The sequence below is a fragment of the Pempheris klunzingeri genome, chromosome 3 (genome assembly GCF_042242105.1).
Source record: "Pempheris klunzingeri isolate RE-2024b chromosome 3, fPemKlu1.hap1, whole genome shotgun sequence".
Classification (NCBI taxonomy): domain Eukaryota; kingdom Metazoa; phylum Chordata; class Actinopteri; order Acropomatiformes; family Pempheridae; genus Pempheris; species Pempheris klunzingeri.
The window spans coordinates 6,013,212-6,031,305 of record NC_092014.1 but is presented as its reverse complement, the minus strand read 5'-3'; the positions used below and the strand labels follow the sequence as shown (position 1 = coordinate 6,031,305).

Genomic DNA, 18,094 nt, shown 5'->3' with positions numbered 1-18,094 from the left:
CGAACAGTTCCTCATCTAAGATCCGAGGTCTAAAAACTTTACAGACTTCTATCTGGATGAATTCTACTCATCCACTAGTGGAGAAACATCTAATCAGTGGAGTAAAACAACGGAACAGTGCTGCTGTTTAGGATGAACATGTGCAAGGGAAGTCTCGCGTTACTTTAAGACCTCGCGATAATTTGCGTTTCTCATTCGAGCTAAACTGGAGGGATTCGTGAGTGCGCTGTGTGTGTGTGCAGCTAACACGCTAGCAGAGCAAAGATAACTTATCTACAACTAACCAGCTCCTCTTCACAAACAAATTAGCTCTGAGGTGAGGATATGTGCTTCCAAGCGAGGCTGTAACAACACGAGAGCTAGCTGATCATTTTAAGATAGCTAGCTTGCTAGCACAGTCTGAGTAGCTGTAGAAACTAAACCTAGTCAGTGTTCACAGTTCCACTTTGAGTTGAATTGGGAGGCTTGCTTAGTTTGTAATGACACAGGAGCGAAAACAACCGTTTAAACAGCTAACTAAATACATAGACGGTGCCAGAGTAATTTTACAGAACGCCAATGAAACTAAATATTAGCTTTTATTTTTAACTGCGAGGTTAACTTGAAAAACTTCTTTTGTTGTGTCCGTTAGTGAGCAAGGAAGCTAATGTCAGTTACATATTGCTAGCTATGTTTTACCCAACATAAAGTACTAACTTTGCCTTTGTCGTTTCTAACGTTGAGCCTGTGAATCGAACCTGAGACAAGTAACCAAGTTATAGAGTGTTAACATAATGCTGTAACGTTATATCTATCTATCTATCTATCTATCTATCTATCTATCTATCTATCTATCTATGTATCTATCTATCTATGTATCTATCTATCTATGTATCTATCTATCATTAGCCACTGAATGTTGTGTTGTCTCTAATGCTGCAGAATAACTGTGCTGGCTTTTCCTCCTTATCCTGAACCCTCTGTTTGCACCTTGCAACACCAGTGACCCCGAAAATGGATTTAGAAGATGACACCACTGTGTTAACAACATTGAAGTCCTTCAATTCCTTCATCAGCTGCACTGAACCTCCGCAGCGGCTGTCAGAGCACTCAGCAGGGAGTGGAAACCTGCAGAGTCAGTACAAACGCAGCATGGAGGTATACAAAAAAAAAAAAGCATCCGAGCTGTTAAGAGGCAGTATTAACATGCAACCTCTGCTCTGACTGACTTGTCTTTCCTTTTTAGTTGTTGGATGCAGCAGAGAGGGTTCACTCTAAGAATCGCTACCTTCAGTTGGACCAGGAGAAGAAGCAGATGGAGTTAAGCCACAAGCGAGCTCGATTTGAACTAGAGAAGGCTGCTTCTGACAGTGCACGAGACTTGGAGGTACAGATCTCACATCTGTACACATGCAAATGAGTTTATGGTGATTGTAATATCCATGGATCACATCATGCAAGGTTACATTGTTGAAATATAACTGTTTTACAGCACACGTTGATAACACCTATGTTGTTACATTAAGAGCTGTACTGCTTTTCTTTCTTTACCATAACCGTGGTGATGAGTTCTAATATTAGGTGACTGCACTAACTTTTTTCCCCTCACCACTCTCTCACTCCTGGAAACTCACATGAACCATTAAGCGTCAGAAAAGACACCCTCTTTCTCAACCTTTTATGTTAAAGCATGAAGTTGACCGGAACCAGGATCTTTTGGGACGAATAAAAAAGTTGGAGGATAGAGAGACTGAGTCCGCTAAGAACCTGTCAGAGCAGGTGGAGGCAAATCGTGCTCTCCGTAAGAACCTGGATGGACTGAACAAGAAACTGGAGGAGCGAGATACTAGACTGAACACTGCTGACCAGGTACACACTCGCGGCCAATGTGCTTACATTCACTGCATTTGTAGTCTGGTCATGTCTCTTATCTTATGTTGGCTTACTTCTCTAATCTGTTCCCAGACCATTAGTTCTTTGAAGGATGAGATCAGAGAGCTAAAGCAGAAGATTCAAAACCAAGACTCGACAATTTCTACTCAAACCCTGGAGAACCAAGAACTGCAGGAACAGTTAGATTTACAACGCAGGTACAGATACAGAGACAGAGACTACTGTTTACCAGGCTGTGTTTCATACTAATGAACTGTGAGCTGTACTGCAGAAGATAAACGCTGACCACACACTTCTATCTAATTGGTATTATAATCAGGAAGTATCAGGAAGTCTCTCAGCTTTGCCAAAGTCTCCAAGCTGCCCAGTCCTCCTGCTCAGAGCACATTATCAAGATTAAGGTATGTCACCCACAGTAGACATTACTTTTGGCCACTCTGTGCGCTGAATACATATATACTGCTCATATTTTTTTGGCTGATTTCTCTCTCTATGTTTTGGCAGGAGCTGGAGAGGCGTCTTGCCCTCCAAGAACAAGACATCGCCATTGTGAAGACTGTTAAGTCAGAGGTGGCCAAGGTGCCAGACTTGGAAAAGGAGTTGAAGCGCCTCAGAGATGATAATGCCTTTCTCAGGTAAATTACATTTTACATTTTCTAATGGCTTCTGAAATGTTTCACTTTTAAATGGAATAGATAGGCTGTCATTTTTTTTAACTGTGAACACATAGTGCTTTAAGTTTTTGCTTCAAACTTGACATTTCAGAGTGACTTTGGGTCATTATACCACAGGAGATGCAGGATTTACGTCAGCTGCCTCTGCTTATATTGTTTTTGGGTCCTCCAAATCAGAAAAATGTGTTTTTAGATTACTACTGTGTATTCTACATCATCTAGATGCTATCAGGCCACATTATGCATACATAATAGTGGCCATAGTGAAAAGACGAGGAGGGAAGGTGGGAGAAAAGTAGTTCCCCTTGAGGAAGAGAAATTTTCATTTCAACTTAAAAACTCAATGCTTAGTCATGTCAACCCTTTGCCAGTTTGACATTGTTTTTATTAGGCAAACAACTGTGGAAAAGAAACAATGGGAAGAGTTACATCATGTTGGCAAGTTTTGTGTCTGACAACATCTGTCATCATTGATGACATCTATTGGCCATCCTCTGCAGTGCTAAGAGCTTGTAGTTTGCAGCTGAAATAGTGGTGTGAAAACATTGAACACTCATTTCTTCTGTGCTTTGTTATTATGGTCGATTTGATCAGACACCACACGTAAGCTATTAGAATCCTTAACCTGCTAATTCATATGTATCTTTTTTATATACGTGGATCATAGAGCTGCAAAGATGAATTGATTATTTTTCAGTTAAATTAATCGCCAGCTATTTTGATGACTGATGAATCATTTTGATTCATTTTTCAGGAAAATATCCAAATTAGCTTCTCAAATGTGAATATTTTCTGGGTTTTTGCTCCTCTATGATGGTAAACTGAATATCTTCGGGTTGTGGACAAAACAAGACATTTGAGGACATCACCTTGGGCTTTTGAAAACAGTGTTCAACATTTTACACCATTTTCTGACATTTTATGGACCAAACAACTAATCGATTAATTGAGAAAATGATCAACAGACCGATAATGAAAATAATGGTTAGTCGCAGCCATAGTGCAAAGATATACTTACTGTGATGCTGCTACATGAGAAATGTGAATGTAGTCGGCAATCAAAAATATGCCATTGTAGGCACTAAGTCCAAGGCCTTGAAGTTATTTTTGTGTGTTTTTTGGTCTTTATCTGTTCACTCTGCTTTGTCCAGGGAGAGCAGAGAGAATTGCAGCCTGTTGAAAGAGGAGGTGGAGGGGCTGAGGAAGAAGTTGGAGAGGACGGAGAAAACAAAAGAGGAGCTGGTCAATATGGAACTGGAGAAGGAGGTAAACACTGTGTATCTGTATGATTTGTATTCTGTCTTTCATTCTCTAGCATAATGATATTCACATTCTCATTCACATAGATGGACAAACATGTGACCAATTGTTTCTTGAATCCTCAGAGGTTGGCCGAGAAGCTCCAGGCTTGGGAAAACCTGGGACAGTCTACTGGACTCAACATAAGGTCAGACGCTGTGTCAAAGTGTGCCTGTGTGTGACTATGAGGGTAAAAACAGAGGTAGCCAAGTGTTTGTTTTCAAAAGTTTTGTCATTACATGCGAAATATGACTGAGTACCACTAGGTGGAGCTGTGGTCACGCCAAATAAATGTGCCTCATCACTGCAGATTGGTCCCACCAGCATGTATAGGTGTGTGTGTTGGTTTTATACCTGTTTGTGTGTGTGTGTGTGTGTGCTGAGTGTCTCAATACATCCAGTCAAAACTGGTAATGAGAGGATGATTGCATGCTTCCCTCTGAGCAGTGAAGCAGGTCTGACAGATTAAAAACACTGCAGCCTTGTCCATTGCATGCATGCGTGCATACACACGTGTGCATGCATGTACACCACACATTTTCTCGATGATTAACTCTGACTGTGATGTAAAGAGTGTTAAATGGAACATATCCACACAACATATCCGGTTTGTCTTATAGTGTGTGTGTAAAATATGTGTTACACCTTCCTACAGGGCAAGAAGAAAAAGGTAGAAATAGTGTAAAACAGTGAAATGGAATGAAATCAATCCTCATGTAAGATTTCATTTTAGTCTTATGTAACGTGTTATGGGACCTGATATCGTTACATTTACAGGTATTAAGACCTTGGAGGATCACAGGAATGTAACAACAACCTTGGTGTAACATACACATACACAATTCGGATGGGCTGTCCATCATATTTTTTTTATTTTTTCTAATTTAAGACTAAGCTGTCACCATGGATAGTTGAAAATTGAACCCTCCTCAAATTTCAGGTGCTCAGACTGCAATGCCATTGTCTGTCTGAGTTATATCACATTGGCTGAGTGTTGTTGCTGGGAAAAAAAAAACAAACCACAAAAAAACCCCTGCGTTGCACATACGGCCTCTAAAGGGCAGCCATATGTGTGAGGCTCATACTGATCAAAAGTAAAGGTTAATGCAGCTTGCAAATCAACAGTTAGGATCTCCTTCAAGCTGTTTTTACTGTTTACTAAATGGCCAAGTTAATTGTCAGTATGTTGTTTTCCCGACACAGTCCTGTGATGTGGTGCAAATGGGAAGCAAGAGTGTTTCGTTCAGCAGTCTGTTCACCTTTATTTCAGTCAGTACAATGCAGAGTGAAAATCAGCCCAGTACTGACCGGTTTTGTACATTAGTAGTGTATCATGAGTGCCTTATAGGCTGTTAGGCGGTCATTATTCCATAATATGTATGTTTTTTTTTTTTCAGGTATGTAAATTTTATATTTACGGTGTAGAATGATAATTTGTGCCATTATATTTTTTGTAGTTAAAAATTATCAACACGTTTCAATAGAAAAGCAAATGATTATGCAGAGACAGACTGATAATATCACAGTGCCATCAGTAATGTAACAGTGTCTGAATTAATGTTGACAGCAAAACAATGCTTCTTCTCAGAGCTCATGTTTTGGCTGCTTTTTATTCTGTCATTGAATGTGAAATATCCCATAAAAGGCTGTGGTGTTTCGGCACATTAGCTGGTATTTGTATCAATTATTTTGACAATTCTGCCGGTCTGATAGTCATTTCTCATAAATGAAAGATAGTAGTACTTTTTACATTGTTTTGCTTTAGTTAGACGTTGTTACTCTCTCTGTCACTAGACATTTTATGGAGGTCATTAGTGTGGTGAAAAGAATATGTTCTGGAGCAGTTGTTAATGAGGAGTGAACACACTGGTGCTGTAGTTGAGTTGTCGGTTTCTTCCAACCCAGAATTTGGATTCTTACCAGATATTGGTGCTAATTTCCCAGATGAAAATAACTTTTGGACAAAAGTTAACCCACCCCAACAACGATCAGTGTGACTGCCTGGTGAAGTAGACAAGGCTCAGAGCTGCAGCTTGAATTTGCCAGCAGTTGGCTGGTTGCTTGTGCTTATTTCCTTTCCTTCTGTTACACAGTCTGATAACATTGTGCTTCCTAATGTGTGTACCCATGTGGCTGACAATTGAAAATAAGATTGACAGAAAGGGAATGAAAATATTTTCTTAAAATTAGGCTGTTATAGTGAACAATATTATTGGAAGAAGGAATGAAAATATATGGCAAGTTTTCTGGGAATTGCTTTTCTTTTCAGTAATGTTTTTTTACTGAAACAGTGAATTGCGAAATTTGGTGTGTGTTTCAAGAAGAAAGAAGTCAGTCAGAAATACAGTTTGTAGTGTTTGTTTGCGTGTACTATATGTGTGTGTTGATCCTGTTCACTACAATAATGCATTCTGTCTTCTGTTTTTGTATCTCCTAACCTGCTCCCAAGGCCCCCCAAGTTAAAAAGTTTGGTCTTACATTATACAGAAACTACTGCATTTTGGTCTTAGAGTTTACACAATTTGTTCTACTACCATCATAAAATGCTGCCAGTCGAACTTTCTGTCTGAGCTCTATATGTTGCTACATAAACAGTAAAAGCAGTAAGAATATCAATTACCAGCAATTTTGATAATCAGTTACAGTTCAAGCAAAATGCCAAACAATGATTCATTCCAATCTTTTAAATGTGTGACTGTTAAATGAATATCTTGGGTTTTACACTGCCCACTGCCTTTTCCCCAATAAAGATGATGCCAGTGTCATCTGAACGGATTGTAGAGCAGCGGGTGCATAAATCGTTTAGCTAACCTAAAGATAAACTCTGGTGTTAATCACTTTCCTCTTCTCATTTAAGTGTGTGTTAAAAAGTGGAGTCACATTAGACTTGCACTGCCCTGACAGTGCACTTAGTCATAGATACCTTGTAGTAATTCACAACATCTCGCCCTATAATATCCAACCAACTTGTTATTTGCAACATCAACAGAGATGGTTTGCTGAGGACCTGCAACCTTCCAAAAAAGGAAAAAAATGCAGGAGCGGATGTCGAAGTGGTGATACATTCATGCCACCCGAACTTTCACCTGAAATGCGTTGGCTCTCCAGCCTGGATGTTCAGCTCGGCCAATGAGCCTTTTCCTTCAACATGTCTAATTTGCCACATGACTCAGGATTGCTATATTACAACAACAGCACATGGGCCTTTTTTTGTTATGGAAGGAAAGCAACATTACCCGGACCCTCCTATGGGTTAGAAGTTTCAAGTCTTCTGCCTTTATGACCACACCTAATCTCACGATGCTGAGCTGCACTAGAGGACGCTGCATCACTTTTCAGGTGTAATTCAAGCTGCTGGGGAGCAGCAGAAGTGAGACTGTGAGTTAAGCTCCCTTAATGTATGCCCATTTCAGAAGAGATAAAGAGATAATGGCATTCATTTTTGGGCAGATCTATAGTTACACACAGGATTTAGAGTTTTGGTGGTCATGTGGTGCATCTCTGTTAGAGTAGGTGACCTTCTGCATTGTTGCCTTTCCATTGTATGTTTTAAGTGTGTGTGTGTGTGTGTGTGTTATGTTATCTGTCAATCTCTCCCACGGAGTGAGTTTGTTTTGTAGAACTGTGACCAGTATTTAGCCCACTATCCTCCTCTCATCTCTCCCTCTGCTGCTCATGTCATTTTATTTCCCAGCTCCCCACTGGCCGACTAACAAAAGAGTATGGAAAAGCCGTCGTTTTCATCTATTCTGTCCTTTTTGCTCTCTCAGTCATATTGATTTTTCATTGTATGTGAGCGTGAGGACGTGTGCGTGTGTGTGTGTGTGTGTGTGTGTGTATGCATGTGTATGCTAACTGCTCTATGTCTGTCTGTCTGTAGGAAACCAGAGGATCTGTCCAGGGAGGTGATTCAGATCCAGCAGAGAGAAATTGCTCTGAAAGAGCAGAACTACACACTCAACAGCCGGTAACACACACTCCTTCACACATACACAAAATCCCTCTCTCTGCCTTCAGACCTTTTTCTCTCATTCTGTCTGCCTGCATGCTTCTCTCCCCCCCATGTATCTATTAGAGCGTATCTTTGAGAAGTCCTTAATTGTCACAAAGTTAATTAAACTGGTCCTGATTCTGATAGCACTCCTGACAGTAACCACTGGTGTGTGAGTGAGTGTGTGTGTGTGTCTGTCTGTGTGTGTCTGTGTGTAAGAGATTGCGATTGAGAGAGAGGGAATTCACTAATTAAACTTGTCCTGTTTAGGCAGAGGTGATGTCTGTAGGGAGGGCTATGCGCATGCTCTGGTATACTCGCGCTGCAGCTCAGTCCAGCTAAGAAAGCTTTCATTAGCTAACAAGCATCTCTCCTCTGCTGAGCATATTGGGCTCATTATGAAATATTAGAAACAGCAGAATGGGAAAGGGGGGGGTTGGTGTTGGAGGGGATGGTGAAGGGAGCGTGTGGTCTAATTATTGTCTTCTGGTATAATTATTGTCCTATTGATCGGACTTGGCACAAATCCTCCTACAAGTATTTTCTGGACAGTTGTCAAGGGATTATTTGATGTCAGTCAGGTAAATTAGGGAATATTATTCTAAATTGACTATGAGGTTTTTGTTTTTTTTCTCCGATTGTCCGAACATTCAGCACTAATCAACCTTTATCCCTCTTTCTCTGCCCTCTCCTCTCCTCTGTTATTAACCAATCACACACACACACTTTTGCTTTCCACCTATTCATTTATCCTGGTCTGTCAGTGTGAGGAGTGTGGAGCGTTCACAGTCTGAGCTCCGTGCAGAGCTGTCCCAGCAGCGCAGCAGGACTCTGGAAGAGCAGAAGAAGAGGGAGACACAGGACGCTCTTGTCCGTCGACTACAGAAGAGAGTACTGTTACTGACCAAGGTACCCCGACATTCAGTGACATACACAAAAACAAACCCATAAATACAGACAAGCCCTCCTGGCACTCTTTCCACCATCACCCAAGTCCAGAGTTTTACTTAAGACAACAAAGTAGACACTTGAATCTCGAAGCCAGCGCAGAATACCTAATCACCCTTTACCCTTCTCTCCCTCTGATTGGTTGATGAGTGTCATATGACTCCCCAGTCTGCCCGGCTTGCTTCCCCCAGGTTTGCAGTTCCTGACTAGACCTCCCTGTGATATTGATTTCTCAGTGTGTGTAATTCCCTAGGTCAACATGCTCAGTCTCTTAGTACACAAATCACACACACACACTCTCACCCACTGCTATAACTAAGCAGGGCTACGGGCAAGCTGAAAATATGGCTTGGCCCAGGAGTGTTTTTGGCAGAGAATGCATTCAACCATTTGCACTTTACCAAGCATTCAGAGTGTGTGAATAATTGTTGTTTATCATCCAGTCGCACCCATCATAAAAACATCCATTGCAGATGTTGCTGATCACTGGGCTTTTAAAAACTTTAACCCTTTTTATTTATTCAGAGATGGTTTGCTGAACATTTCGCTTCTAACCAACCGTATCTACAACTGTCCAAGTCTATTTAGTCTTTTATTCATCTTTTTTTAATACATTTTGTATAATCCTAGAAACACTGTAATATGCCAGTGTAGCAGTTATAGCAGGACTGCAACCAATCCTTATCTTTATTATTTAGTATTATGATTTAAGGCACGTATTAGAACGCTATTATTATTTTCATTCTGACTATAACTAATTACCTGAGTTTCAAAACAGAGACATTTTTAACACAGTGCAACAACAAAAAATGTAATTAATTCGATTGATCACACAGTCCAGCGAAATAAAACGGAGGAAAGCAGCATATCCTTAATTTAAAAAAAGCTAAAACTAAGGAAGCGTGGCTTTTTTCTTTTTTTGTTGTTGTTGGGAAATCACTCAAACTATCAATCAGTTGCCAAAATTGTTGCCCATTAACTTTGTAACAATCAACTATTCGATTAATCAACTAATTGTTTGGGCTTTAAGATATACACATCTCCAGTTCCAGTTTCCACCTGTGGAAATGACTGTAGGCAAACACTGGCTCACAAATAAATGATGATTAAGTGTCTTGCTCAGCTGTGCCTTGACAGCAGTGGAGGGGAGAACAAGATTCACCCCTGAAACTCATGTCTCCTTTATGTTACTGTTGGCCTGCTCAGATGTTTTGGTTCTCGTATGCTTTTGTGGGACAGACTCTCTGACCCATCAGAGGCGCAGTCACATCTTCGCACACTAGATAAAACACTTGACATAAAAGCAATTTTTGAAAAATAGATGATGAAAACAGTAATGATGGGTTTTATCACTCTGTCCTCCTGCTCCCAGATTGTTTGTCCATTTTTTAAAATGAGAATTTTTATCAGAGAAGCACTGACTGATTTTTGATTTAGATTGAGTGAATTTCATTGCACGTTAATAGACAGTAAATAGCCCAAGGGCCTTCTGGTTAGGATTGGCAGCAAACACTACACACATACACACTGACCTCTAAATGGGTTTTGTATTTACTTCTGTTCGGTCTTTCTTCTGTTGAGCTTCCCCTTCTCTCCTTTCCAAGTTCCTCACAGGATCTATTAGGCAACTGTGTAACATTGCATGACAAATGACGCTGCTTCAGTGCCAAAACAAATAAAGTTGAATTAAGGATAATTTCACATATAGTGTCTTTAAATGAACCAGAATCAGTCATCTTTAAATGGATTATGTTGGTCTGATCTGGCTAATCACAGGCTGAATCTGATTAGGGTTAATCATGGTTTGTTTTCAGATACTAGCTGCTAAACTAATCTGACAGAGCAATTGCAGCCCATTATTCAGAGATTTTTTTTTTCTAAATTCAGGAATTACAAGGTGCCTTTTGAGCCACTCTAAAAAGACTGCACTACCGAGTAATCAACATATATTGCATGCAGTTATCTGAAGTGGTATACCCTGGTATTTAATACCTGACTTGCATACACTTCCCTAAATGAACCCTGTTAATAATAGATTATTAAGCTGTCAATGACCCTCAAAATTCAAGAATGGTCCTAAACAGTCCGCCTGTTTGAGATTTTTATTAAATGCCTAATTGCTACAAAATTACGTCTGCCTAGCTTCATAATGCAGAGTGGACCAGCACGGTGAAGGGAGGGGAGGAGACACATTATGTAAACAGTCTTGACTGACAGTGAATTTGCATTAATAAGCAGGCTGTTTGCCAGTTTTTAAACAGACTAGATTGTTCACTCAACATGTTGCTTGGCAACCAATCCAGATTTACGATGTAACGCGTGAATTAAGTCTAGTAATCAGTCATTACTGTCGCAAGCTAAAATGTTCAGTATCAATGAAAACGTTCATCTATCAGGTAAAACCTTCAAAGTTGTTATGGATTTTGCAGTTTTCAAATGATTGTTTATTACTGAAAGGTATTTTCTAGTGTCGCAAATACTTAACTAGTGGCTGACTTTTCTGCTTTGTGAAATATTCTAAACACTTACTTTTTTTATTCACTTGTAGCAGTTTAGGTAACATCTTTGCACAACTGAACATACATTGAAAAGCAGCAATACAATAACTTTGTACTGACGTGAAAGTTTTTCGGACGTGTAACATTGACAGTGATTTAGATGAGATATTCAAAGCTAAGTGGTTGAAGTGGACCATTGGTCCAATCATAACACTTTCTTAATGATTTTGAGGCAGTGTGAGGGCTCTCATCTCCATCAGTCAGCTACCATTTACTTTCATCTTGCCCCATCACCCTCACTCTTACACACTCTCTTTAGTTGGCAGTCTTTAATTTCTACTACTCCTGTAGATGTATCACTTCTTTCCATAACAAGACATTCATGTTTTTGTGTGTGAGAACGGACATACACACTCAAACATCAAGCATTCAGACGCACACTGACAGAGACTGGTGAGCTATTTGGAGACGGCGCGTCAGTCTGAGTGACACTTGAGAAGACGTTGACTTGAAGAGGTTTTTATCCTCTCTTCTCTAAGAGAAGCAACTGCTTGGTGTGTTGATTCACTGGACAGAGAACAGTGTTGAGGTCACGTCTTTCATTCCAGTATTATAGAGGAGAAAAAAATTCATTTGAATTTTTAAATTATCTCATCACATTTCAGATAAGAGAGATGAAGCAGCATAATATTATATGCTTCATTTGCAAAGACATTTCTCTGTCATAACTCTCTGATTTAATTTTTTGATTTATTCTTTATCCTTTGTCTACAAAGACATTTCTCTTTGATTTGATTATTACATGAGGAGAAATGCAGATGAGCATGACCATAACCCTAAGCTTCTCTTGTCATAGCTCAGATGAGAAAGGCTCAGCTACCTCATACTTTGTTCCTCATTTACAAAGGCATTTGCCTGTCGTATTATCACACCAAACAGTCATACAAGAGTAACATGGACAAATCAGAAAAAAATCACAGAGCTTTGATAATCTTACTTTATTCACTCTCATGCACACAGATGTTACAAAATTCTATACTATCGGATATGTAATGTCATGACTTTCTTACATGGACATTTGAACTAAACAGCAGGATGTTTTATTTTGTAATGTTGTGTTTATGTATATGTGTGTATTACAGGAGCGTGATGGGATGCGTGCCATACTAGAGTCTTATGACAGCGAGCTGGCGCCTACCGAGTACTCTCCTCAACTCTGCAAACGGCTCAGAGAGGCAGAGGGCGTACTGCAGAGGACGCAGAGCCACAATGTAGAGATGGAGGTGTGTGTGCCCGTGTGTGTGTGTGCACACACACAGATTCAACTCTTGCATTTATAGTATCCTACTTGAGCTTCCATGGAGTGAAGTTTATTGTTTTCAAAATGAATTTGAATGTAAAGTACTTGCTTTCACTCATCCTAGCTGCCAGCCAGTTTAGTATGCATGGTGTTGAGTGACGCGTTGCTCATAGCTGAAGGCGCTGTAAATGCTTGCTGCTCAGCTGCTCCTTTTCTACACACTGAATGCTCTTGCTTAGTGGACAAATCGACAGATCTCAATTGAAAACGGATAAAAATGCACTTTTGGTACACAGGACATTGTGAGCAACGCTGAAATGCAATGGAGAAGGCCCAGTGAATGAACTGCTCCTGCCTCTGTTTCTGTCAGTGCTGTGTATTAGTAGGATGAGGACATGGAGTCATTTTTTAGTTTTCGTATTTTGTATCTAACTTTTTTTCCCCTTTGTTCTGTCATTTTGTTTCAGGCCCAGCTGACTAAAGCACAGGAAGAGACGGGAACTCTGAAACTGCAGCTACAAGCAGTAAGTAGACATGTACACACACACTCCCACACACATTATTTTTACTGTTTTTATCTGTGGCAAACAGGCAAACCACATTCACATTTTTTTGACCCTAATTAACTTCTGTTCATATGTCACTAGTAACAAAAACCAACCACTAAGAAGGATACTTCTTAAAGCTTTAGATATCTTAATTACTGCTTAATGGTTAGTCAAATGATCACAAGCATTTTGACCTCAGCCATTAGCACTTAAGCTGTCTCAGGTACCTTTTTAGTCACGACTGTTATCCTGGCAGATGTACGCTGACTTTCTGTGAGTCAAAGATGCTTTAATGCCTCTGTGACTAACATGCTGACTAAAATCATTTTTTTCCCAGAGTGCTGAACATTGAAGTTGGTCTTGTAGGCACAGTCTTATTTAGCAGCTGGACTGGTATTTATGGTACAAGTACAGATACAGTCTAATCTGTGAATTTTGCCAGATTAAATGGGCTTGTTCACCTGTTAAGTTTTTGCTATATGTATTTTTCTGAATTGAGAGTTGTGGAAATTACAGACAAGTTAGAGAAAAGCAGATTTCTTTAAGATATGGTATCAAACCTGGATAAAGTAGTAAGCTGGCAGGTGTGACCTAAGACTCTCTAACGCACCTGTGCATCTCTGTCTTTGTGTCTTCACTTGTTCTCTGATCTCACTTCTTTTCATCGCTCCTTGTTGCCGAGGAGACATCAACATAGCCATGGCAATGAGTATCGACGCGTGAAATCCACCTGTCTGGTATAGCAGTAATTACTTATCCATCGTGGGAAGACAGAGGATGAGTTGAGAGACAGACAAATGCTGTCAAGAAAAGAGGAAAATGGCTGTGCAAATGGAAATGAAGAATAATTGCAGAGAGATCAGAGAGAAACTAACTAAGACACAGCCAGACTAAAAACAAGTACTAGGGGAAAAAATTGGGACATTGTGAAATGGAAAATGAGTCTGTGGACTAATGGTGTATAAAAGATATTTGTCTGGATGTCTGTCTCGAAAAGATAGCAGCACACTGGAATAGAGTCCTCAGGATTTATCTGCAGCCTAAAGGTTTCTGCCAGGCTCATGGCCAAAGGTAGTCTAATGTTTGCACACCAGGCCCATTTTCTCCTCCGTCTGTCTCAGGTGGAGCTGGAGCTGGAGTCTCTGAAGAAGGAGCAGGCCTCTGCTGCTGACAGCAGTTCTTTAGTGACCAAAGAGGAGGTCGGCATACTCAGGTAGTTAGCACACACACACACAGCCTGTTGCAAAGACAACCAATTCAAAGCCTGGGACATGAAAAATTCATGCATATACTAGGGGTGGATTAATTCAGACAGACCTCACATGCCTTGTCTGTGAGCAGAGCTGTACCTCTAGGATTAACCTACTCAACAAAATTATTATTCTACATGGTAGACATTAATAAACAAGTAAGCAAGGGCATGTGCATGCATTTTTCAGACAGAAGATTGAAGATTTAGAGGCAGAGCGGCAGCGTTTGGAGGAGCAGAACAACATTCTGGAAATGAGACTGGAGAGACACAACCTACAGGTAGGCACAGACACTTCCCTCTAACTGCTGTCTGTGATGGATTTACTCGTCTGGCACAAAGGAACCAATTTAATAACCCCAATGGCAGCAGCCTAGCCTGTATGACATTGCAGATTGATTCACACAAACGCTTCCCATATCTGACAGTTTTTCAAGTAGAATTGGACCCAGGTGTGATTCCAGCACCATCCAATGGAAAAGTTGCAGAACCCGTGGCTGATTTAAAGTCCCGCTTTATTGGTTGAAGGGATTAGAATGAGCAGAGTGGTCGGGGTGAGATATCTTCAAAATAAATGTAAACCTTCCCTAGTGTCAGCTGGGAATGAAACTGGCTGAAATGAAATGAATCCTGGTTGGTAGCCACCTTAACATTACTCTCACACACAAACACGCGCATGCATGACTATGTGCATCTAATCCAGCTACTTTCATCTTGCAAAGTTACCTAACTAACTCCCTCTGTTGTACCTGAGCCCCTCTCCTTTTTAAATTGGCTCTATGCATGTGTGTGTGTGAGTTTGTGTGTGTGTTTCATCTAAGTCAGGTCCTCTTACTCCCCTGACTCATACTGTGCCAAACTAAGCCTACCAGGGCACTTTAATGAAACGTGTGTGGGCAAGCGTGTTGGTTCCATTTAGCCGTGGGGTGAATGAAATCCATGTGTTCTCAAGCATGACCGCTACTTTTAAGGCAATTGACAGCTGAGTGTGCGTAGGAGAGTGTGTGCACTGGTTTCAAGGTTGCACGGTCAATGGATCAGTTCTCAGGAGTTAATTCTTATGACTCCGCCATGGTCTAATGCACACCAAAAGACCTCTACATCAGACCGAGCGTAGAGATGAGTGACTGAATGGAGTAGCATTTGAAAAGAGAAATGAATGGCTGAATGAGTAGACATGAATGACCTGAAGAATTGAACGCTCGAATAAATTGACAATGGGTCTCTTTTTTTTTTTTTCATTATTGAATCAACGTGCAAGTCAGATTCTTGTGGCCTTAACCATTATTTCAACCCTGTCTTTAAATTCAGATCATACTGACTAGTGCGACTGTCAACCACTTATTACTGGTGTAATGAGACGGCTTTTCATGGACTCAATCATCTCTACCAGTTATCTGGTCTGTGAGGAGGCAGATTTTCTGTATTTTTCTGTATTCCAGGTATATATGTACTTACAATGGACATTTTTAAAGACCAGCATACCTTTTTATTGTCTATTAAGATAAGTGCAGCTGATTCAGTCTGCATCATGCAGTTTAAAAGTACCCACTAGGTATGTGATGGTATAACGGTTTCATGCTGCAAACAATATCATGGTAAATGGTACTATTGCATCCTGCAATTTTACTGTTAGATACACTTTCTTGTTCTTTTTCTCCTTCTTTGCACAGTATTGGATTTTTTGCCGATATGACTGATTTTGCAACTGTTGTGGAATTAAATACATTAATTTGCATATTCTTATTGTGTTTGCCCACCGGCAAAAGCAGTCATAAGATAAAAAAGCTTTGTAATTATGTAATATTCATTCCTTGTACAAAATAAGAAAAATACTTCAACCTCATGTAAAACATGCCACATATATTTAAGACAATTGCTTTTAAACAAAACAAGTAAGATGCATCCCATCCTACTTATAACAGCCTTGGATGATGCTCTCCCTGTGACGGTCATTGCAATACTCAGAACCAGGGCAAACTTGGGGCAAATAAACACAATCTTGTCCAAATGTCTGTGGTAAAACTCACCCAAGGGACATCGATAATGAGCTTCTCAATGTTTTTGGAAATGGCAGCTTGCAGCTCGGGTAAGGCCACATCACAAAAATACCTCTGACTGGGGACCGTGTATGCGATTCTTAACGTACTCCAAAAATCTTCGTAATTCAGCGTCTTCCACAAATGAAAACAAGTGATTGCTGAGAACAATACACATCATTGGGTTGAGTGATGCCTTTCACCCTTGGATGTTTGTGCTGTATTTTTTGGCTTTATCCAAGGACAGGATAAGTGACAGCGGGTGAGTTTTTTTTTTTTTTTCTCACCATCCGTTACCTTTTCCTCCTTTGCTGCCACAAACTCATTGTAACTTTCGGGATGACGGATCTTTAGATGGTTGATTAAATTTGTAGTGTTGAAAGATTTAGTCTGGGCTCCTCCTCGCAACACCAATGAGCTCTCACCGCAAATAGCAGTGTTGATGTCCGTTTGTTCTCTGTCTTGGTTATCAGCACTACAACCTTTTTTCATTTCAGTAGGTTAACTAGCTAATGTTGACATTATCAAGGAAGATAAAGCGAGTTGTGAGCTTGGGGCCAGATTGGCAACATGCAATGTGCAACGTGAAATGAGTTTACATTTTTCACTAAGTTAAACAAATGCTATACTTGTGACCCCTGCATGAGCAAGTAAGAATTCTGTAGGACTCACAAATGTTGCTGCAATGTGAGGGACGACTGTTTGTGAAACAGGACTCTACAACCATTTGTGATCTGTTTATAAGCAGCACTCGCAAATTACTTTGTGAAGTAAGCCTCTGTTTCATCTGCTTCAGTTGCTCTGCCACTGCTTCATTGGTACAAAGGCGCTCCCATGTGGCTAATCAAAATAAATCTGCTAAGCACTGTGCTGTGTTCACTGTGCCCTCCAAAAACTACACTAGTCAATGACAGTCATAGATAGATTCTTGGCAGTATAAACACTATCAGTATGTTTCACCACGATATACCAGAGCACTGCCCAGTCATGCATAATAACAAAACGTATAACTATTGGTTCATAACAATATTTTTAGCTTATTGTAAAAAAAAAAAAAATTACTTGAGCCATTTTTAGTGCAGATTTACTTTATTCATCCCCCCTGTTTTGAGTTTGTGACACTTAGAAAAATGTGTTATTAACTACCCAGCCCAATATGAATGATACAAATAATGCATAGTTTATAAAATGAGGTCTCAAAACCCTGAAAATATAACCAGTATTCTCTGCTCTGAAATGCTGGGGGTGTGTCTGCTGCAGGCACTTAAACCAGGAAGCATGTCTTGAAACCAGGCCCACCGCGATCTCTGTGAGATTGATAGCCGCTGTTTACTCTGTCTCCCTCCTCGTTTGTCTGTTATAATATGTCAATCCTATCATTTCTTAGTCTTTCACGGCTCCATTGTCACTTTTAGCTGTTCAGTCTATATCACTTTACACCGCTTTACAAAGCTGCCATCTATAATACACTAACTTTAGTACTATAATAAATCAATACATCAAAGTGGATGAATACATTTAAAATTTGAAATGTTTTGGAAAAAATCAATCAATGACATCCCATAGCAGTCACACTTCTACATTTTCCAGTTGCCCGTCAGTCACTTCACAGTCGTCCGAGGTCTCATTAGTTTTGTTTTATTTATTTCATTTTTCATGTGCACTTTTAAGCAGCA

At 40.1% G+C, this 18,094-nt stretch overlaps 1 protein-coding gene across 3 annotated transcripts in view; it reads left to right on the top strand.

Annotated features, from left to right (window-relative positions):
• Window positions 1-227: 227 nt before the first annotated feature.
• mad1l1 (mitotic arrest deficient 1 like 1) overlaps window positions 228-18,094 on the top strand; it is a 54,747-nt gene continuing 36,880 nt past the window's right edge. Inside the window, exons 1-15 of one of the 3 annotated variants that reach the window (XM_070828419.1) lie at window positions 228-316; window positions 983-1,137; window positions 1,226-1,366; window positions 1,669-1,848; window positions 1,945-2,069; window positions 2,192-2,273; window positions 2,377-2,507; window positions 3,698-3,812; window positions 3,932-3,993; window positions 7,726-7,812; window positions 8,601-8,745; window positions 12,425-12,565; window positions 13,050-13,106; window positions 14,252-14,343; window positions 14,570-14,660. In XM_070828419.1, the coding sequence (XP_070684520.1) occupies window positions 994-1,137; window positions 1,226-1,366; window positions 1,669-1,848; window positions 1,945-2,069; window positions 2,192-2,273; window positions 2,377-2,507; window positions 3,698-3,812; window positions 3,932-3,993; window positions 7,726-7,812; window positions 8,601-8,745; window positions 12,425-12,565; window positions 13,050-13,106; window positions 14,252-14,343; window positions 14,570-14,660 (1,593 nt within the window). In that variant the 5' untranslated portion in view covers window positions 228-316; window positions 983-993. Of the gene's footprint in view, window positions 317-888; window positions 1,138-1,225; window positions 1,367-1,668; window positions 1,849-1,944; window positions 2,070-2,191; window positions 2,274-2,376; window positions 2,508-3,697; window positions 3,813-3,931; window positions 3,994-7,725; window positions 7,813-8,600; window positions 8,746-12,424; window positions 12,566-13,049; window positions 13,107-14,251; window positions 14,344-14,569; window positions 14,661-18,094 lie in introns of all 3 variants that reach the window. The other 2 variants (XM_070828422.1, XM_070828420.1) reach the window with 2 other exon arrangements.